Raw genomic sequence first — 22,097 nt, 5'->3', positions numbered from 1 at the left:
CCCAGAGCATGGCAGGACCCAGGGTGACACTCTGTGCCCATCACCTGCCCCTGTGCCCCAAGAGCAGCTGGCTCTGGGCCATGGGATGGCAGTTCCAGCTCCTGGGAATGCCCAGGAGAGCAGGTTCCTGCCAGCTCTGGGAATGCCCAGGAGAGCAGGTTCCTGCCATGTCTGGGAATGCCCAGGAGAGCAGATTCCTGCCATGTCTGGGAATGCCCAGGAGAGCAGGTTCCTGCCAGCCCGGGAATCCCAGGAGAGCAGGTTCCTGCCAGCCCCAGGAATGCCCAGGAGAGCAGGTTCCTGCCATGTCTGGGAATGCCCAGGAGAGCAGGTTCCTGCCAGCCCTGGGAATGCCCAGGAGAGCAGGTTCCTGCCATGTCTGGGAATGCCCAGGAGAGCAGGTTCCTGCCAGTTCTGGGAATGCCCAGGAGAGCAGGTTCCTGCCAGCCCTGGGAATGCCCAGGAGAGCAGGTTCCTGCCATGTCTGGGAATGCCCAGGAGAGCAGGTTCCTGCCAGCCCTAGGAATGCCCAGGAGAGCAGGTTCCTGCCAGCCCTGGGAATGCCCAGGAGAGCAGGTTCCTGCCATGCCTGGGAATGCCCAGGAGAGCAGGTTCCTGCCAGCCCTGGGAATGCCCAGGAGAGCAGGTTCCTGCCAGCCCCAGGAATGCCCAGGAGAGCAGGTTCCTGCCATGTCTGGGAATGCCCAGGAGAGCAGGTTCCTGCCAGCCCCAGGAATGCCCAGGAGAGCAGGTTCCTGCCGCCCATGCCCAGAAGGGGGTTCCTGCGCCAGGAATGCCCAGGAGAGCAGGTTCCTGCCAGCCCTGGGAATGCCCAGGAGAGCAGGTTCCTGCCATGCCTGGGAATGCCCAGGAGAGCAGGTTCCTGCCAGCCCCAGGAATGCCCAGGAGAGCAGGTTCCTGCCTGGCCAGGCACAGCTGTGTGACCCCACAGCCCCAGGCCTGAGGTGCTCTGGTCACTGCCATGGCCAGCCCAGCTCCCTGCAGCTCCAGCAGCAGCACACCTGGACACCTGGGATCCTTTACCTGGGACACTGGGAAAGGGGGATCTGCAAACCAGGAACACCAGCCTGCACTGCACAGCCCAGGGGCCTCTGGAACGGAGGGAAAAGCATCAGGGCTGCCTCCCAGTTCCCAGGGATCTGAACTGGGAGCAGCCAAGGCAGCCTGCTCAGGCTGGACTCGGATTATCCCATTCCCTCTGCCAGGAGAAAACCAACAATGGGCTGTGGGCTGGATGTCCCCAGGGAGAGCAAATGTGCTCAGAGCAGGCTGGGGTTACTGGAACTGCAGTACAAGTCAAACACTATATCTCCTAAAAGATTGAAAAAATATCTTTAAACAAAATAACGTGGCATATTTACATAATTCCTTAAGTGCAAACTCTTGTCACAATTCACGTAGTCGAGCGCGATTTCGACTCCCTGTACAAGAAGGTGCTCTTTCGTTAATGAAAGAAGGACTCTAACTCTGGATTCCTGATTCAGTAACGTGTCTCTTGTGCAAGGCAGTAAAATTCCTGTTTCTTCCCAAGATTCTCCCGACGGCAGCCCCCGGAGGAAGCCGTGCTGCTCCCTGTTACCGCACCACGAGGCAGGAGACGCAGAGCTTGGAGGGGCCGATGCAGTCGTCATGGCAGAAGGCGCCGCAGCCCTTGCACATGATCATGGCTTTCAACCTGCAGTAACATTTGGAAGGGGGATCCTCCATGGCGCCGTCCTCGGCGAACGCCTGCACCGGGAGGCTCTGCCCGTGGCCGCCAGAGTTCACGGCCTGCCCGGCGGGGATGGTGGTGACGGTCACGGAGAAGGACATGACGTTGCCCATGGAGCTGGCCAGCTGGTTGCACTCGCCCATCAGCGAGCCCTGGCCCACGTCGGGCGAGGTGGAGACGTTGATGGTGCCGCTGTAGCTGGGCCCCAGCAGCTGCGCCCCGGCGTTCCCGGGCAGCTTCGGGGGGTGCGGGGCAGGGAGCAGCGGGGGCTGTGCCGGGTCTGGGGACGGGGTGGGGGGCCCAAAGAGCTCCGTGCCACCGTGGCCCTTGCCCCTCATGGCGTGGGCCATCTGCTCCTGTGCCGCCTGCAGCAGGTCCCGGGCCAGCGCGGTGCCATCCAAGGCTGGCACCTTCTCCTTGGCAGCCTTGGCCCCCAGGGAGCCGGGCTCTGCAGGGCCGTGTGAGCCCGGCTCCTTCTCCCCCTGCCCCGCCCGTGCCTCCTCTTTGATGCTGCTGCGCTCCCGTTCATCCCCGGAGCTCTCATCATCCGCGTCCTCCTCGCTGCTGCTGCTGCTGCCCTGGCCGCCCGTGTCCTCGCCCTCCCCGAGCTCTGCCCTGGCGCCCTCGGCGGGGCTGCTCAGCCCCAGGCGGGGCTCGGCGCTCAGGGACGAGCCTCTCCTCAAACTCTCCGAGCCGCGGCCGTAGGTGGAGATGTTGAGCAGGTAGTGCCCGGACATGGCAGGCTTGGACGTCCTCCTGCCCGTGAAGCCCAGCATGAATCTCTGGCTGGTGGAGCTGTTTTCCACCGGGAAACCTGAGTGCGGGAGGTTCAGCTGCGAGGGCTGAAGGACGGGCAGCACGTTCTGCCTCTGCACCCTCTTGATGAGAGTCTGCAGGATCTGCTCCTGGGTGGATTTGCTCAGCGCCTCGTGGTGCTGCTCAGGCCCGGGCTCCTTTCCCGAGGGGAGCGGGAAGGTCCTTGCAATGTGAGGCAGGGGCCTGTTCTGGCAGAAGATCTTCCCAAGCTGCTGCCGGGGCGCACCCGACGCTCTGTCCCCCGCCTCGGTGCCGGGAGCTGCCGCGCCCTTCTCTTCCTGAGGAGCCACCGGGACACTTTTCACTTCTGCTTTGGTCAGCGCCTTGGGCAGGATCTGCTCCAGAGGGACGCTCTTGCCCTGGAGCAGCTGCGTGACCAAAGGGTTGTTGGCAGGAATGCTGGAGCTCGCTCGGGGAGCAGATTTAAGGCTGGCTGCTGCCGAGGAGCTGCTGGAGGGTGGGACGGCTGCACCCACAGCTCCAGCCTGGGCTGTGGGGCCCGTGGGCGGCAGGGGGGACACCAGAGGGGAAGGGGATTTGCCTTTGGGAAGGTCACAGCCGGTCCCGTTCCCGGCCGCCGGAGCCCCCCGGGCCGGGGCAGGAGGGGCCGCGCTGGGGGTGCCCGGGGAGCCGGGTGGCCGTGCCCCCGCGGGGCCGGGCGTGGCCCCGGCACCGTTCCCTAGCGCCGGGCTGCCGCGGGGGCCCCCTCCTGGCTGTAGTTGTGCTCCAGGAGGATGGCGAGCAGCTCCCGGCTCCGCCTGGCCCTGCACCTGCGAACGGGGCCCTGGGCAATGGGGAAGAAACCTTCTCGAACCTCCCCCGCTTCCAGTTCCTGCCAGTTCCAGCGCCTTCGCTCCAGCTGCGGCTTGGGGGGCTCCGCCGGGGTCTCTCCCGTCTCCGGCCCTGCCCGGGGGTCTCCCCCCGCCCGGGCCGGGCCCTGGCACGGCTCCCCCGGCCGAGGCGGCGGCGGCCGCGGCTGCTGCCCTCTGAGCCTTGGCCTGCTGGGCTCTCGCCTTGATGTCGGCCAAGGTCCTGGCCCCTGTCCTGCCAGGACTGCTGAGGGACAGGGGGAAGCACGCCCTGGGAGAGACCTGGCCCGCAGGAAATGGCATCGGGGAGATTCTGGACACGGGAATCTGCAAGAGAGCAGGAGAGAAGCACAGCTGAGACACGGGGAACACCTGACCCAGGAGAAAAGCATAGCTGAGACACAGGGAACACCTGACCCAGGAGAAAAGCACGGCTGAGACACATGGAACACCTGACCCAGGAGAAAAGCATAGCTGAGACACGGGGAACGCCTGACCCAGGAGAGAAGCACGGCTGAGACACGGGGAACACCTGACCCAGGAGAAAAGCACAGCTGAGACACAGGGAACACCTGACCCAGGAGAAAAGCACAGCTGAGACACAGGGAACACCTGACCCAGGAGAAAAGCACAGCTGAGACACGGGGAACACCTGACCCAGGAGAGAAGCACAGCTGAGACACAGGGAACACCTGACCCAGGAGAGAAGCACGGCTGAGACACGGGGAACACCTGACCCAGGAGAGAAGCACAGCTGAGACACGGGGAACACCCGACCCACAGGTTGGTGTTTGCACTTTGGTCTGAGAGAACTGGTGGTGGTGGAGAAATCCCTTTGGAGAAACCCCTCCTGTCCCTGCCTTGAGACAAGAGACCTGTCTGACCCTCGGATGTCTCCCAGGCAGTTTTGGGGTGCTGCAAACCCCATGGCTCTGAGTGGTGTCACAGACACGTTTTATGAAAAATCCTTTCCTTAGGATCTTTCCTCCTGAGAAGCTGAGAGGCCTCAGGAACAAAATGTAAACAATGGTTATCTGCTGCTGTGGAATGCAACAGGTGCATGTGATTGGTCTCATGTGGTTGTTTTTAATTAATGGCCAATCACAGCCCAGCTGGCTCAAACTCTCTGTCCGAGCCACAAACCTTTGTTGTTCATTCTTTCTTTTTCTATTCTTAGCCAGCCTTCTGATGAAATCCTTTCTTCTATTATTTTAGTATAGCTTTAATATAATATATATCATAAAATAATAAATCAGCCTCCTGAAACCAGGAGTCAGATCCTCGTCTCTTCCCTCATCCTGGGACCCCTGTGAGCACGGTCACACAGCCCCACACACCAGACTGCAGCGCTGCCAGGGGCTCTGCCTTTCACCCCAGGGTCTGGGCTGGCTGCAGGGGAGCCTGGACGGCCCCTGTGGCCCTGGGTGTCCCCAGCTGCCAGGCTCCTGCCCCTCTTTGTCACCACGGCCCTGCAGAGCTCTCCCTGTCTGCAGCCTGGGACAGCAGGAGCTGTGACAGGGACGGGCTGGGCTCCGAGGGCCCTTCCACCCCCCTGAGCCCCCAGTTTGGGGTTCAGTGCCCCGGGGGAGCCCTGGGGGAGGCCTGGCCGTGGCTGTGTCCCTGCTGGGCTCACCTTGAGCGGGGGCACCCGCGGCACCGCCGGCCCCACGCCGGGAAAGGGCTGCCTCCGAAAGGCCTGCTGCTGCTGCTGCTGCTGCTGCTGCTGCTGCTGCTGCTGCTGCTGCTGCTGCTGCTGCTGCTGCTGCTGCTGCTGGCAGGGCTCAGCCACACGGGGCTTCTTCTCGGGGCTGCCTGGAGCTTCCTCCCTGCTCTCCAACTTCCTCTTGTGGGCTTCCACCCCAACCTCCATGGCCTCGCTCCTGAGGGGCTTCTCCTCCTCCTTCTCCTTCTCCGCCGTGGCCGTCATGGGGCTCTGCGCCTTGGCCGCTGCCCCGCCTGCCTCGGGGCTCTTTGGTTTGCTCGGGGCACCCAGATTTTCCTTCCCTGGCGCCTCCTTGGCCGCCCCAGGCTTCCTGTGCTCCTCTGGCCCGTGGCTGGTGCTGCTGGGGGGTTTCTGGGGCAGGGTTTCTCTCTCCCGGCCGGGCCCCGGCCGCTCGCCGGCTCTCGGCGCTCGCCGCTCCGGGGATGCCTCGGCCTTGGCTGCCTTGGGCTGTGGCTCCTCTCTGGCCTCCTCTGCCGCTTTCCTGCCGCCTGCTGGGGCTGCCTGGGGCTCCGAGGGGGCCGTGCATGTGCTCTGCTCCCGCCGTGGGGCCGGGGGGCTGCGGGGCCGGCCGGGCTCGGCCGCCTCGGGCTGTGCTGTCAGTCGCTCCGACTCCTCAGGGCTCAGCCCAGAACTGCCAAGGAAAACAGAGAGTCTGCTTTGTGAAGCATCCCTGCAAATCCATCCCATCCTTGGGAAATGGAGGCAGGATTCTCTAAATAAGCTCCCTACAGAAATGTCTCACACGCCCAGCTCTGCGCCACCATCACTGAGAACCTTCCCTACTGATAATCCTTCCACAAGAAACAGAAATGAGCATCAGAGATTAAAACAGCTAAATGCAATACATGGAACACTGGGTGGCTCCAGGCCTGCTCCAGACACCAATTTTCCAGGATGCAAACCCAAAGGGTTTGGCCAACAGTGAATGTTTCCTTGTAGGAGCCCCCAGTGCCCCCTCTGCAGCTCACACGGTGACACTGGCAGGAGGGGACACCGAGAAGGAAAGGTCCCACCACCCCTTCAGGAGGAACATGGGATCTAATTCCCAGGGTGATGCCAGGGAAAAGTTTCTCCTTCTGGATTAACTTCCTCCATCCCTCTCAGTGATTTGTCAAATTGGGTTTTTTTCCCCAAACACAACCCTGTGAAGGTCTGGTGAATCTGTGGATTGGTTCCCCAGACAAGTTCTCAGGAGCTGCAGGGAGCTGAGCTCCCACACACGTCCCCTCCACACTGTCCTGCTGTCCCCTGTCCCCCTCATGCCCAGGACTGGGGCTGTTGTCACAGCTGATGAAGCTCCTGGTGAGCTGCACTCCCAGCCTGGTGTATCCCTGTAGCTGTTCCTACAGCCTGTAGGGACACCCACAGCACCCCAACCACACCACGGAATGCCAGGAATGCCCCCCAGGCTCTGAAGGGTTAAAACACCCAGGATGAACGGGGGGCACAGTGGCTGGCAGGGTGAGGACAACCCCAAACCTGGCACAGGGCAGGGTTAGAAATTCCTGGTCACTTATTTACACCAGGTCTCTCAGGAACTCAGAAACCCCAAATCCTCCCTGTAGCCCCAAAGGACGGGAAACCCCTGAAGCAAGAGGAGGCAGGGAATCAAAGCTTGGCAGATTTGGGGGTTTCACCACGTGGTGTGGGGTTGGACACGTGGGAATGCAGGTCCTGTCCCTGGGGTGGGACACACTCGGCCCCCCCAGCTCCAGGAGAGCCATGGGGGTGGCTCCACCAAGGAGGGCAAGAGGAGAGACATCCCAGGACACCCTGCAGTGCATAAAGGGTGACAAACCTCCCACCTGACCCAGATCCTGCTGGCATTTCCTGGTTTCCTGGAACCAGCAGAAGCCAGGAACCTCCCTCAGGCTCCAGGGAACCCAATGTCCATGGATGGACACCCCAGAACCCAGCTGAGCTCTCACCTCTGCCCGTAGTAGCTCTCAAAGAAGCGCTCCTTCCACAGCTCCACCTTCTTCTCCTTCTCGATCTCCTGCCGGATCCGGAGCTGCATTTCTGGGGTGAACTCTCCTGGGGATGCAGAGGGGATTTCTGAGCCAGGGAAGGGCTGGGGAATGGGCACAGGGGCCAGGGAAGGGCTGGCTAAGGGGGCACAGCCCCAGGTGGGTGTCCCAGGAGCCCCTGCAGCCCAGGCTGCTGCCCTAGTGGAATGGGGCAGTCCAGGGAACGGAGCTGGGAAGGGAATGGAGCCCCAGGAGGGGCTGAGGGAGCTGGGAAGGGGCTCAGCCTGGAGCAAAGGAGGCTCAGGGGGGACCTTGTGGCTCTGCACAAGTCCCTGCCAGGAGGGGACAGCCAGGGGGGGTCAGGCTCTGCTCCCAGGGAACAGGGACAGGCCAAGGGGAAATGGCCTGGTCAGATTTGGAAGGGCCTCACCACCCTCCCAGGGAAGAATTTCCCCCAGTTTCCATCCAAACACCCAAAGGGATGGCTCAAAGCACTCCATGCCCTGCTCTGGAACAGAATTTCCCTTCTCTGCCCCCAGCAGTGTCTGTGTTTAGGAGCCACAACCCCAGAGTGCCCCAGCTCTACTGCCAGTTCAGATTTTCAACATTTCTCCTTCTTTTCTCATCTCTTCCAGGGTTTTGCTCTGTCAGTTCAACACAGAACTCCTCCTGCAGCCCCCTCCCACCCTGAGCCCCCCTCTGTGGGCAGTGAGTCCCTGCAGAGCTGCAGCTGCTCCAGGAGCACCCTGCAGGCTCCCCAGCTCCTGCCCAGCTGAGGGTCCTGGGGCTCCTCAGCCCCTCCCTGGCTGGTCCTGGGGCTCCTCAGCCCCTCCCTGGCTGGTCCTGGGGCTCCTCAGCCCCTCCCCGGCTGGTCCTGGGCAGGCTTTACCTTCTGACAGCCTCTCCTTCCAGCCCTGTGCAGCCGAGGTGAAGAACTCGTTGTTGAGCGCGGAGCTGCTGAGCTTCATCAGCCCATCGGGGCCCACCTGGGGACACACAGCCTGGTCACCTGCTGGCCACAACATGGTCACCTGCTGGCCACAGCCTGGCCACAGCCCGGTCACCTACTGGCCACAGCCTGGCCACAGCCTGGCCACAGCCTGGCCACCTGCTGGCCACAGCCTGGCCACAGCCCGGTCACCTGCTGGCCACAGCCTGGTCACCTGCTGGCCACAGCCTGGTCACAGCCTGGTCACCTACTGGCCACAGCCTGGCCACAGCCTGGTCACCTGCTGGTCACAGCCCGGTCACCTGCTGGCCACCTGCTGGCCACATCCCCTGGCCACCTGCTGGTCACAGCCCTGGCCACAGCCTGGTCACCTGATGGCCACAGCCTGGCCACAGCCTGGTCACCTGCTGGTCACAGCCTGGCCACAGCCTGGTCACCTGATGGTCACAGCCTGGCCACAGCCTGGTCACCTGCTGGTCACAGCCCTGGCCACAGCCTGGTCACCTGCTGGCCAGAGCTCATGGCCACATCCCCTGGCCACCTGCTGACCACAGCCCTGGCCAGCTCCTGGCCACAGCCCCATGTCACCTGCTGACCACTGCCCTGGTCACCTGCTGGTCACCTGCTGGTCACCTGCTGGTCCCAGCCCTGGTGTGCTGGGCCACAGCTGGAGCAGGGGAGCAGCTTTAGTGTCCAGCCCCGTGGGGATCAGGATTTTGTCACACAGCTGGACAAAGCAGAGCCTCAGAGGGGCACACTGAAAACGTGGTGCTGTTTCAGAGGGGCACACTAAAATCCTGGTGCTGTTTCTCCTACAACAATTCTGGAGGATTTGGGAACATTCCCAGTGTCCCAGGTGCTCCCAACCCAGTGTCCAGCCTGGCCTTGGGCACTGCCAGGGATCCAGGGTGGGCACCCTGTGCCAGGGCCTGCCCACCCTGCCAGGGAACAATTCCCATTCCCCAGATCCCATCCAGTCCCTGCCCTCTGGCACTGGGAGCCATTCCCTGGCTCCTGTCCCTCCAGGCCTTGTCCCCAGTCCCTCTGCAGCTCTCCTGGAGCCCCTTCAGGCCCTGCCAGGTCCTGAACAATGACAATGATTATTAGGTGGCTATTATTATTATTATTATTATTATTAGTATTATTATTATTATTATTATTATTATTATGACCATGAGGTCACCCAAAGGTGGACTGGCTTTCCCCTGCCCCTGTGCCCCTCTCCCCACAGGTACAACAGGATCAGGATCTCCACCTGGCATCCCTCCCTGCCTGCCCCGGAGCCCTGCAGGGCGGGACAGCCCAGGTGAGTTGTGTACCTGGGAAGCCCAGGTGAGTTGTGTACCTGGGACAGCCCAGGTGAGTTGTGTACCTGGGAAGCCCAGGTGAGTTGTGTACCTGGGACAGCCCAGGTGAGTTGTGTACCTGGGAAGCCCAGGTGAGTTGTGTACCTGGGCAGCCCAGGTGAGTTGTGTACCTGGGAAGCCCAGGTGAGTTGTGTACCGCAGCCCAGGTGAGTTGTGTACCTGGGACAGCCCAGGTGAATGCTGTACCTGTGTGGGGCAGCCCAGGTGAGTTCTGTACGTGGGGCAGCCCAGGTGAGTTGTGTACCTGTGTGTACAGCCCAGGTGAGTGCTGTACCTGGTGCAGCCCAGGTGAGTTGTGTACCTGGGCAGCCCAGCCCAGGTGAGTTGTGTACCTGGGCAGCCCAGCCCAGGTGAGTTGTGTACCTGGTGCAGCCCAGCCCAGGTGAGTGTGTACCTGTGAGTACAGCCCAGGTGAGTTGTGTACCTGGTGCAGCCCAGGTGAGTGCTGTACCTGGGCAGCCCAGGTGAATGCTGTACCTGTGTGTACAGCCCAGGTGAGTGCAGGACCTGGGGCAGCCCAGGTGAGTTGTGTACCTGGGCAGCCCAGCCCAGGTGAGTTGTGTACCTGGGGCAGCCCAGGTGAGTGTGTACCTGGGCAGCCCAGCCCAGGTGAGTGTGTACCTGGGGCAGCCTAGGTGAGTTGTGTACCTGGGCAGCCCAGCCCAGGTGAATTGTGTAGTGGTGCAGCAACCTGGGACAGCCCAGGTGAGTGTGTACCTGGGCAGCCCAGCCCAGGTGAGTTGTGTACCTGGTGCAGCCCAGGTGAGTGTGTACCTGGGCAGCCCAGCCCAGGTGAGTTGTGTACCTGGTGCAGCCCAGGTGAGTTGTGTACCTGGGGCAGCCCAGGTGAGTGTGTACCTGGGCAGCCCAGCCCAGGTGAGTTGTGTACCTGGTGCAGCCCAGGTGAGTGTGTACCTGGGCAGCCCAGCCCAGGTGACCGTACCTGTCTGTCCACGTCAGGCAGCAGCAGCAGCAGGCGCTGCTGGCCCTCGGGGGGCAGCAGGCTGAAGGTGTGCTTGTTGATCAGGGCCCTCAGGTTGGTGTTCACCAGGATGGAGTCCGGTGTCTCCACATCGATCTCGGCACAGCGCGCTCTCTTCAGCTGCCCTGGGGAGCACAACACACCTGGTCAGCCCCACTGCCCTGGGGAGCACAACACACCTGGTCAGCCCCACTGCCCTGGGGGAGCACAACACACCTGGTCAGCCTCACTGCCCTGCCCTGCCCCGGGGAGCACAACACACCTGGTCAGCCTCACTGCCCTGGGGAGCACAACACACCTGGTCAGCCCCACTGCCCTGTCCTGGGGGAGCACAGCACACCTGGTCAGCCCCACTGCCCTGCCCTGCCCTGAGGGAGCACAACACACCTGGTCAGCCTCACCTGCCCTGCCCTGGGGCCCTGGGACCTGTCCCAGTGCTCCTTGGGCCTCTGCACACAGGTGAAATACCTGTCACACTGGGGTTTCCCTGATGCCTCAGGTGTGAGACCTGGTCAGAGGGCATCCATTTGTTTGGGGCCATTTTGGTTCATCTTGGGTGCAGCCCTGGCTGGGCTCTTGTGCTGCCCAAGATGGATCCATTGAGGCTTTTTAATAAATCCCTTTGGCTTTTCTATTTTTCACATTCTGTGCTGCTTTAGTGTGTGGGTCTGGGTTTCATATCAGGGGATGGTGAGCTCTGTGCACAGAGCAGGGAGACAAAACAATTCCTGCTCCAGCTGGGCACCAAGGAGAAAGGATCCAAATCTCAGCCCAAGAGCACAAACAGAACACAGAAAACCAAGCAGGATGGGACTGCATGGGCTAAAGCTGGAATGGGACAATGAACTGCAAGATGCAAATGGAGCAGAACTGATCACAGTGACAGACCCTGCGCCCGCTCGTGCATTTTGGGGCCATTTTGGTTCATCTTGGGTTCATTTTGGGACCATTTTGGTTCATCTTGGGTTCATTTTGGGGCCATTTTGGTTCATCCTGGGTGCAGCCCTGGCTGGGCTCTTGTGCTGCCCAGGGTGGATCCATGCAGGAGATGCTTTGAATCAATCCCTGCTTTATTCTTTAGCTCTGTGCAGCCTCTGCTCCAGCTCAGCCTTCCCAAGGCATCACCCCAAACATAACCCTGTGAAGATCTGGTGAATTTATGGATTGGTTCCTCAGACAAGTTCTCAGGAGCTGGAGGGAGCTGAGCTCCTGCACATGTCCCCTCCACGCTGTCCTGCTGTCCCCTGTCCCCCTCATGCCCAGGACTGGGACTGTTGTCACCTCCCCATGAGCACAGACCTGGCTCAGCAAGCTCTGGACTAAACCAGCCCAACCCTTCATCTAAATCTGAAAGTGATTTCTACCTCAGATCATTCTCTAACTCCATGTCTCACCAACAGAGCCGGGAGGTGCAGGCTCAGAACTCTCCATCCCCCCTCAGCCCACCTCCCTTGGCAGCCTGGCTTCTCAGGAGGGTTCCCACAGCTCCTTTTGGCCACAGCAATTGTGCTTTAATTCTCCAGTTAAAGCCAGTTTGCTGCTGGGGTTTCTTTTGGGCCCTGCTGCTCTGTGCAATGCCTGCTCTGCACAGGGCCAGAGCTCAGAGTGAGGGAACAGCTGGGCCAGGGGCACCTGGGATGGATCTCAGGAAAGGATCTCCCCCAGAGGCTGCTGGGCACTGCCCCAGGGAATGGGCACATCCAAACCCTGAGAAGGGGCACATCCCAACCCAGGGAATGGGCACATCCAAACCCTGAGAATGGGCACAACCCTGGCAATGGGCACATCCCAGCCCTGGCAATGGGCACATCCAAACCCTGGGAATGGGCACATCCCTGGCAATGGGCACATCCCCACCCTGGCAATGGGCACAACCCAACCCAGGGAATGGGCACATCCCAACCCTGAGAAGGGGCACATCCCAACCCAGGGAATGGGCACATCCAAACCCTGGGAAGGGGCACATCCCTGGCAATGGGCACATCCCAGCCCTGGCAATGGGCACAACCCTGGCAATGGGCACATCCCAACCCTGGCAATGGGCACATCCCAACCCTGGCAATGGGCACAACCCAACCCAGGGAATGGGCACATCCCTGGGAATGGGCACATCCCAACCCTGGGAATGGGCACAACCCTGGCAATGGGCACATCCCCACCCTGGGAATGGGCACAACCCTGGGAATGGGCACATCCCCAACCCTGGCAATGGGCACATCCCAACCCTGGCAATGGGCACATCCCAGCCCTGGGAATGGGCACATCCCAGCCCTGGGAATGGGCACTGCCCCTGGGAATGGGCACATCCCAACCCTGGGAATGGGCACATCCCAACCCTGGCAATGGGCACATCCCAGCCCTGGGAATGGGCACAACCCTGGCAATGGGCACATCCCTGGCAATGGGCACATCCCAACCTTGGGAATGGGCACATTCACAACCCTGGCAATGGGCACATTCACAACCCTGGCAATGGGCACATCCCAACCCTGGCAATGGGCACAACCCTGGGAATGGGCACATCCCAGCCCTGGGAATGGGCACTGCCCCTGGCAATGGGCACATCCCCAACCCTGGCAATGGGCACAACCCTGGCAATGGGCACAACCCTGGCAATGGGCACAACCCTGGCAATGGGCACATCCCCAGCCCTGCCAGAGCCCCAGGAGCCTCTGGACAGCCCGGGATGGCCAGGGTGGCATTGCTGGGATCACTGGGCAGCACCAGGAGCTGCACTCCATCATCCTTGGGGTTTCTCCCTCTCAGGACATTCCATCCCTTTGTAAGAATATCCCCAAACTCCCCAGGGTCTGTCCCACCCTTGGAAAATGTAACAGGAACCAGGAAGGTTGGGAGGGCTGAGAAAGCTCCAGGAAAGGGCTGGGAGCCAAACTCAGCAGGGTCTGAGGGATGGAAACCCAGGGAGGAATTTCTTTTCCCTCTTTCATGTCCTTAGAGTGTGTAAGAACACTAAAACCCCACAAATAATGCAGGGCCAACAGCTGGCAATTCCCAGGAGAGGCCCAGCTGGGAAGGGCCGATCTGAGGATGGAATTGTGAATTATTGATCCCAATCCCAGCAGCCTGGCAGCCCCTCCCAGGGTCCCTCAGCAGTGCCATCAGCACACTCCACTCCGTTCTGCTGGTTTGGGGTTTGCCCTGGCACTGGAGCAGCCAAAGCCCTGGGAAAGCAGGAGAAGCAGGGAATCCATCTCTTACTTGCATGGAGCCTGTCAGATCTGGGGAAGGGCTTCTTGGGCAGCCCTGGCAGGGAGTTCTCGAGCTTCACCGAGGGCGAGGAGCTGGAGGTGGAGTTTGGGGGGCTGCTGGAATGTCCATCTGCCTGCTTCCCTTCCCAACCTGCCAGAGAGGGACACGTGGAACATGGGCATGCACAGCACAGGGGGACCCTGCAGGAGCATCGTCCTGCAGGGGATGGAGCTCCCAGAGCCACCCTCAGGGCAGACACCCCTGAGCTCCTGCAGGGGATGGAGCTCCTGCAGCCCCAGCAGTGCCAGCACAGACATCCCTGAGCTCCTGCAGCTCCCAGAGCCAGCCCTACAGTGCCAGCAGTGCCAGCACAGAGGTCCCTGAGCTCCTGGAGTGCTCCTGCAGGGAATGGAGCTCCCAGAGCCACCCCAGCAGTGCCAGCACAGACATCCCTGAGCTCCTGCAGGGAATGGAGCTCCTGCAGCCCCAGCAGTGCCAGCACAGACATCCCTGAGCTCCTGCAGGGGATGGAGCTCCTGCAGCCCCAGCAGTGCCAGCACAGACACCCCTGAGCTCCTGCAGGGAATGGAGCTCCTGCAGCCCCAGCAGTGCCAGCACAGACACCCCTGAGCTCCTGCAGGGGATGGAGCTCCTGCAGCCCCAGCAGTGCCAGCACAGACATCCCTGAGCTCCTGCACCATCCAGAGCCAGCCCTGCAGCCCCAGCAGTGCCAGCACAGACACCCCTGAGCTCCTGCAGGGGATGGAGCTCCTGCAGCCCAGCAGTGCCAGCACAGACATCCCTGAGCTCCTGCACCATCCAGAGCCAGCCCTGCAGCCCCAGCAGTGCCAGCACAGACACCCCTGAGCTCCTGAAGCTCCCATAGCCAGCCCTGCAGCCCCAGCAGTGCCAGCACAGACACCCCTGAGCTCCTGCCCAGGGAATAGAGCTCCTGAAGCTCCCATAGCCAGCCCTGCAGCCCCAGCAGTCCCAGCACAGACACCCCTGAGCTCCTGGAGTGCTCCTGCCCAGCAGCTGAATGCAGGAGATCCCCTGGAGCCACCAGGATATCCCAAAGCAAAGGCACGGACAGGCACATCCCGCGTGCTTTGAGTCCACTTCCCAGTTAATCCCAGTTTGTTTCCCATCTCATCTGACTCAGGCATGGTCCCATTCACACTTCCAGGGCTAACAGAGCTCCTGGCAGGGAAATCTCTCCAAATCTCTCCTGTCTTTGCTGAACTTCACCCCTCTCCTGCAGCTTTTGTCCTTGCCCACCCTGGGGAACGCCTCCTCCTCCTCTTCCCAGGGCTCAGTTTCCCATCCTGGTTCCTCTCCCTCCCTTCCCTCCCTCACACAAGCTCTTCCAGCTCCGAATAAACCCCTGAAATTGTGCAATAAATCCCTGAAATTGTGCAATAAACCCCTGAAATTGTGCAAGTTGTTCTGTCCCTCCATCAGTTTGATTCCCAGCTCTCTCCACACCTCCCATGTCCCTGCTGGGAGCTGTCCCTGGGCAGCATCACAGGGCTGGGGGAAAAGGAACCTCATGGAGAAAACCACACGAGAGGAACCTTCCAGGCCTTGGCAGGGAGGGATTTACAGCCTGAGGGGGCTCCTGAACACACCAGTGCCACCTGGAAGCAGCTGGGGAGGAGCTACAGGAAAAGCCTGGGAGCAGGAAAAGGCTGGAGCAGGAAAAGCCTGGAAAAAGGAAAAGCCTGGGAGCAGGAAAAGCCTGGAGCAGGAAAAGCCTGGAGTAGGAAAAGCCTGGAACAGGAAAAGCCTGGGAACAGGAAAAGCCTGGAAAAAGGAAAAGCCTGGAGCAGGAAAAGCCTGGAGCAGGAAAAGGCTGGAGCAGGAAAAGGCTGGGAGCAGGAAAAGCCTGGGAGCAGGAAAAGCCTGGAGCAGGAAAAGGCTGGAGCAGGAAAAGGCTGGAGCAGGAAAAGGCTGGAGCAGGAAAAGCCTGGAAAAAGGAAAAGCCTGGGAGCAGGAAAAGCCTGGAGCAGGAAAAGGCTGGAGCAGGAAAAGGCTGGAGCAGGAAAAGCCTGGGAGCAGGAAAAGCCTGGAAAAAGGAAAAGCCTGGAGCAGGAAAAGCCTGGAACAGGAAAAGCCTGGGAACAGGAAAAGCCTGGAAAAAGGAAAAGCCTGGAGCAGGAAAAGCCTGGAGCAGGAAAAGCCTGGAAAAAGGAAAAGCCTGGAGCAGGAAAAGCCTGGAGCAGGAAAAGCCTGGGAGCAGGAAAAGCCTGGAAAAGGAAAAGCCTGGAGCAGGAAAAGCCTGGAGCAGGAAAAGCCTGGGAGCAGGAAAAGCCTGGAAAAAGGAAAAGCCTGGAGCAGGAAAAGCCTGGAAAAAGGAAAAGCCTGGAGCAGGAAAAGCCTGGAGCAGGAAAAGGCTGGAGCAGGAAAAGCCTGGAAAAAGGAAAAGCCTGGAAACAAGAAAAGATCCAGACTGAGCCTGGGGAAAGCATCCAAGGCTGCAGTTACACAGCAGGAAAGGCAAAACCCCCAGGCCTTGGCAGCCCTGCAGAGGGAGCAGAGACTGTGGCCAGGATGAGCCCCAGGTCCTGCCCCAGGAGCCCAGGCTGAGGCTCAGGGCAGCTCCTGGGCACCCCTGGAAAATCCTGCCCTGCCCTGCCCAGGGCATTCCCAAAGATCTGCCAGGAAATGCAAACACAGGTGATTGTGATGGGGACACTGGGATTGCCCTGGCTTGCAATGGGGACACTGGGACTGGAATGGGGACACTGGGATTGCCCTGGCTTGCAATGGGGACACTGGGACTGGAATGGGGACACTGGGATTGCCCTGGCTTGGAGAGGGACTGGCACAAGCTGGAATGGGGACACTGGGAATTGCCCCTGGCTTGCAATGGGGACACTGGGACTGGAACGGGGACACTGGGACTGGAATGGGGACACTGGGAATGCCCCTGGCTTGGAATGGGGACACTGGAATTGCCCTGGCTTGGAGAGGGACTGGCACAAGCTGGAATGGGGACACTGGGAATTGCCCCTGGCTTGGAATGGGGACACTGGGACTGGAATGGGGACACTGGGAATTGCCCCTGGCTTGGAATGGGGACACTGGGACTGGAACCGGGACACTGGGACTGCAATGGGGACACTGGGAATTGCCCCTGGCTTGGAATGGGGACACTGGGACTGGAATGGGGACACTGGAATTGCCCTGGCTTGGAGAGGGACTGGCACAAGCTGGATGTGTGCCCACAGCCCAGCTGCCTGCAGGGAATGGGGCTGGAATGCTGAGCCCTGCCAGGGATTGTGTGGGGCACTGAGCCTGCCCCAAGCCAGGGAATTGCAGAGGTGCCAGGGAATTCAACAGGTGCCAGGGAATTGCAGAGGTGCCAGAGAACTTGGCAGGTATCAGGGAATTCCAGAGATGCCAGGGAACTCCAGAGGTGCCAGGGAATTGGGCAAGTGCCAGGGAATTCCAGAGGTGCCAGGGAATTCCACAGGTACCAGGGAACTCCAGAGGTACCAGGGAATTGGGCAAGTGCCAGGGAATTCCAGAGGTGCCAGGGAATTCCACAGGTACCAGGGAACTCCAGAGGTACCAGGGAATTGGGCAGGTGTCAGGGAATCTGGCAGCTGCCAGGGAATTCAGCTACTCTGGAAAGAAATCAGGGAAAACGGGCTGGAATAAGCACCAAGAATTTGGGATACCATGGAAAACCTGGTGCTGGCAGGGAGCTCCTGACCTCACTGCTCCCTGACACCACAAATTCTGGAAACCCCTCAGGGATCTTCCAGGTGGGAACAGGACAAGGAACCCACCCTGGAAAATGAGGAGCCACTTTGGAAAACATCAATACCAGGAGAAACTCCCAAATATAAACACTGGGAGAAATCCCAGAATATAAACACTGGGAGAAACTCCCAAATATAAATAGCAGGAGAAACTCCCAAACATAAGTAACAGGAGAAACTCCTGAATATAAACACCAGGAGAAATCCTCAAACATAAACACCAGGAGAAATCCTCAAACATAAACACCAGGAAAAATCCTCAAACATAAACACCAGGAGAAATTCCCAAATGTAAACACCAGGAGAAATCCTCAAACATAAACACCAGGAGAAATCCTCAAACATAAACACCAGGAGAAATTCCCAAATGTAAACACCAGGAGAAATCCAAACATAAACACAGAAACAACTGTAAGACACCGAGAAACCTCAAACATAAACAGAGAGAACCCCAAATAGAAATAACCAGGAGAAAACACCAAACATAAACACCAGAAAGAAAACCCAAACAGAAATAACCAGGAGAAACTCCCAAACAGAAATAGCCAGGAGAAACTCCCAAACAGAAATAGCCAGGAGAAATCCCAGAACAGAACCACCAGGAGAAATCCCAGAACAGAACCACCAGGAGAAATCCCAGAACAGAACCACCAGGAGAAATCCCAGAACAGAGCCACCAGGAGAAATCCCAGAACAGAACCACCAGGAGAAATCCCAGAGCAGAGCCACCAGGAGAAATCCCAGAACAGAACCACCAGGAGAAATCCCAGAGCAGAGCCACCAGGAGAAATCCCAGAGCAGAGCCACCAGGAGAAATCCCAGAACAGAACCACCAGGAGAAATCCCAGAGCAGAGCCACCAGGAGAAATCCCAGAACAGAACCACCAGGAGAAATCCCAGAACAGAACCACCAGGAGAAATCCCAGAACAGAACCACCAGCAGAAGGCCCCTGCACGGGGTACAGGTGACTGGGAAAGTCCCTGAGCACTGGGAGCAGCTTGGAACCAGCCAAAGGCACAGCCAGAGCTACCCCAGAGACATCCAAGATCCATCCAAAATCCATCCCAGATCCCTCCAAGGTCTGTCCTTACAGTCACAGCTATCCAAGATCCATCCAAGATCATCCAAGATCCTTTCAAGATCCATCCAAGATCTATTCAAGATCTATCAAAGATCCATCCAAGAGCATCCAAGATCCATCCAAGGTCTGTCCTTACAGTCACAGCTATCCAAGATCCATCCAAGACCCTTCCCAAATTCAGCCAAGATCCATCCAAGATGATCATCCAAGATCATCCAAGATCTAGCCAAGATCCATCCAAGATGATTATTGAAGATCCATCCAAGATGATCATCCGAGATCATCCAAGATCTAGCCAAGATCCATCCAAGATCATCCAAGATCCATTCAAGATCCAGTCAAGATCCAAGATCCATCCAAGATCATCCAAGATCCATCCAAAATCCATTCAAGATCCATCCAAAATCCATTCAAGATCTATCCAAGATCTATCCAAGATCCATCCAAGATGACAATTCAAGATCCATCCAAGATGCATCCAAGATCCATCCAAAATCCATTCAAGATCATCCAAGATCTATCCAAGATCCATCCAAGATGACAATTCAAGATCCATCCAAGATGCATCCAAGATCCATCCAAAATCCATTCAAGATCATCCAAGATCTATTCAAGATCCATCCAAGATCATCCAAGGTCCCTCCAAGATCCATCCCAGGTCCCTCCAAGGTCTGTCCTTATAGCCAGAGCTATCCAAGATCCATCCAAGATCCATCCAAGATTCACCCCAGTTCTCTCCAAGGTCTCTCCAAGGTCTGTCCCTACCCAGTGCCTCCCCAAAAGCCCCAAGCCCTGAGGCAGCAGCTGATGGTTCCCCAAGCCCTGAGGCAGCAGCTGAAGGTGCCCCAAGCCCTGAGGCAGCAGCTGATGGTTCCCCAATCCATGAGGCAGGAGCTGAAGGTGCCCCAAGCCCTGAGGCAGGAGCTGAAGGTGCCCCAAGCCCTGAGGCAGGAGCTGATGGTTCCCCAAGCCCTGAGGCAGGAGTTGATGGTTCCTCAATCCATGAGGCAGGAGCTGATGGTTCCCCAAGCCCTGAGGCAGAGCTGATGGTTCCCCAAGCCCTGAGGCAGGAGCTGATGGTTCCCAAGCCCTGAGGCAGAGCTGAAGGCTGCAGAGCCCAGAGGAAGGTGCAGACAGGAGCCGTTTCCCCTGCACCCCCCGGCAGTGCCACACGTACCTGACCTCCCGGCGGTGGCCTTGGCCTTGAGCAGGACGTGCTGGCCGGAGGGCAGCGCCATGCCCGGCCCCAGGCCCGCCCGGCACTGCTGCTGCTGCTGCTGCTGCTGCTGCTGCTTCTGCTGCTGCTGCTTCAGGGCCTGCAGGGACACACAGGGGACACAGAGACACATCAGCCACCCCATAGGGCACAGAGACACATCAGCCACCCCATAGGGCACGGGGATCAGTGATCAGCCACCCCACAGGGCACAGAGAGACACCAGCCACCCCACAGGGCACAGGGCACAGGGCACGGGGATCAGGGATCACCCACCCCATAGGGCACAGAGACACATCAGCCACCCCATAGGGCACGGGGATCAGTGATCAGCCACCCCACAGGGCACAGAGAGACACCAGCCACCCCACAGGGATCAGGGCACAGGGATCACCCACCCCACAGGGCACAGAGAGACATCAGCCACCCCACAGGGATCAGGGCACAGGGATCACCCACCCCACAGGGCACAGAGAGACATCAGCCACCCCACAGGACACAGGGCACAGGGCACAGGGATCAGCCACCCCACAGGGCACGGGGATCAGTGATCAGCCACCCCATAGGGCACAGAGAAACATCAGCCACCCCACAGGGATCAGGGCACAGGGATCAGCCACCCCACAGAGCACAGAGAGACATGAGCCACCCCATAGGGCACGGGGATCAACCACCCCACAGGGATCAGGGCACAGGGATCAGCCACCCCACAGGGATCAGGGCACATGGGGTCAGCCACCCCACAGGGATCAGGACATGGGGTCAGCCACCCCACAGCCTGGGGGCACAGCAGTGGGTACAGAGCACAGGGCCTGCCCACCCTGCCATGGGAACAATTTTTGCAGTCTTGAGATTTTTGAGATTTTTTTTACATTTTTAGAATTTTGAGATTCGAGATTTCCCAATTTTGACATTGAGATGCCAGATAAAGCGTTTCATTCCTTAGTATCCTGGGGGCCGAGCAGTGCAGCTGGGGGAACACCTGTGAACCCCACACTGGGGGAATAATCCAGCTGGAATTCCCCATCGTGCAATTCCTGCCCCTCTTCCTTCCTTCTCCAGAGTCCATGGAATTCCTGCTCTCCTGCCTTCTCCTGTCCATGGAATTCCTGCCTTCCTCCTGTCCATGGAATTCCTGCCCTCCTTCCTTCTCCAGAGTCCATGGAATTCCTGCTCTCCTGCCTTCTCCTGTCCATGGAATTCCTGCCCTCCTCCTCCTCCTGTCCATGGAATTCCTGCCTTCCTCCTGTCCACGGAATTCCTGCCCTCCTCCTCCTCCTGTCCATGGAATTCCTGCCCTCCTTCCTCCTCCTGTCCATGGAATTCCTGCCCTCCTCCTTCTCCTGTCCATGGAATTCCTGCTCTCCTTCCTCCTGTCCATGGAATTCCTGACCTCCTTCCTCCTCCTGTCCATGGAATTCCTGCCCTCCTTCCTCCTCCTGTCCATGGAATTCCTGCCCTCCTTCCTCCTGTCCATGGAATTCCTGACCTCCTTCCTTCTCCTGTCCATGGAATTCCTGCCCTCCTTCCTCCTCCTCCAGAGTCCATGGAATTCCTGCCTTCCTCCTTCTCCTGTTCATGGAATTCCTGCCCTCCTCCTTCTCCTGTCCATGGAATTCCTGCTCTCCTCCTTCTTCTGTCCATGGAATTCCTGCTCTCCTTCCTTCTCCTGTCCATGGAATTCCTGCTCTCCTCCTTCTTCTGTCCATGGAATTCCTGCTCTCCTCCTCCTCCTGTCCATGGAATTCCTGCTCTCCTTCCTTCTTCTGTCCATGGAATTCCTGCCCTCCTCCTTCTTCTGTCCATGGAATTCCTGCTCTCCTCCTTCTCCTGTTCATGGAATTCCTGCTCTCCTCCTTCTCCTGTCCATGTAATTCCTGCCCTCCTCCTCCTCCTGTCCATGGAATTCCTGCTCTCCTTCCTTCTTCTGTCCATGGAATTCCTGCCCTCCTCCTTCTCCTGTCCATGGAATTCCTGTCCTCCCTCCTTCTCCTGTCCATGGAATTCCTGCTCTCCTTCCTTCTCCTGTCCATGGAATTCCTGCCCTCCTTCCTCCTCCTGTCCATGGAATTCCTGACCTCCTTCCTCCTCCTGTCCATGGAATTCCTGCTCTCCTGCCTTCTCCTGTCCATGGAATTCCTGCTCTCCTTCCTTCTCCTGTCCATGGAATTCCTGCCCTCCTCCTCCTCCTGTCCATGGAATTCCTGCCCTCCTTCCTCCTCCTGTCCATGGAATTCCTGCTCTCCTTCCTCCTCCTGTCCATGGAATTCCTGCCCTCCTCCTGTCCATGGAATTCCTGCCCTCCTCCTCCTCCTGTCCATGGAATTCCTGCCCTCCTCCTCCTCCTGTCCATGGAATTCCTGCCCTCCTCCTTCTCCTGTCCATGGAATTCCTGCCCTCCTTCCTCCTCCTGTCCATGGAATTCCTGCCCTCCTCCTTCTCCTGTCCATGGAATTCCTGCCCTCCTTCCTCCTCCT

The 22,097-nt window shown here is 59.1% G+C and overlaps 1 protein-coding gene across 2 annotated transcripts in view; it reads right to left on the bottom strand.

The window, feature by feature from the left end:
• Positions 1-926: 926 nt before the first annotated feature.
• ASXL2 (ASXL transcriptional regulator 2) overlaps positions 927-22,097 on the bottom strand; it is a 69,946-nt gene continuing 48,775 nt past the window's right edge. For both annotated transcript variants that reach the window (XM_030945243.1, XM_030945242.1), the window contains 7 exons: positions 19,582-19,720; positions 13,565-13,705; positions 10,307-10,470; positions 7,937-8,033; positions 7,009-7,114; positions 4,991-5,711; positions 927-3,684 (listed from right to left, as the gene is read on the bottom strand). In XM_030945243.1, the coding sequence (XP_030801103.1) occupies positions 1,597-3,684; positions 4,991-5,711; positions 7,009-7,114; positions 7,937-8,033; positions 10,307-10,470; positions 13,565-13,705; positions 19,582-19,720 (3,456 nt within the window). In that variant the 3' untranslated portion in view covers positions 927-1,596. The remainder of the gene's footprint in view (positions 3,685-4,990; positions 5,712-7,008; positions 7,115-7,936; positions 8,034-10,306; positions 10,471-13,564; positions 13,706-19,581; positions 19,721-22,097) is intronic.

Source organism: Camarhynchus parvulus, chromosome 3 (genome assembly GCF_901933205.1).
Source record: "Camarhynchus parvulus chromosome 3, STF_HiC, whole genome shotgun sequence".
Lineage (NCBI taxonomy): Eukaryota > Metazoa > Chordata > Aves > Passeriformes > Thraupidae > Camarhynchus > Camarhynchus parvulus.
This window is presented reverse-complemented; position numbering and strand designations above follow the sequence as displayed.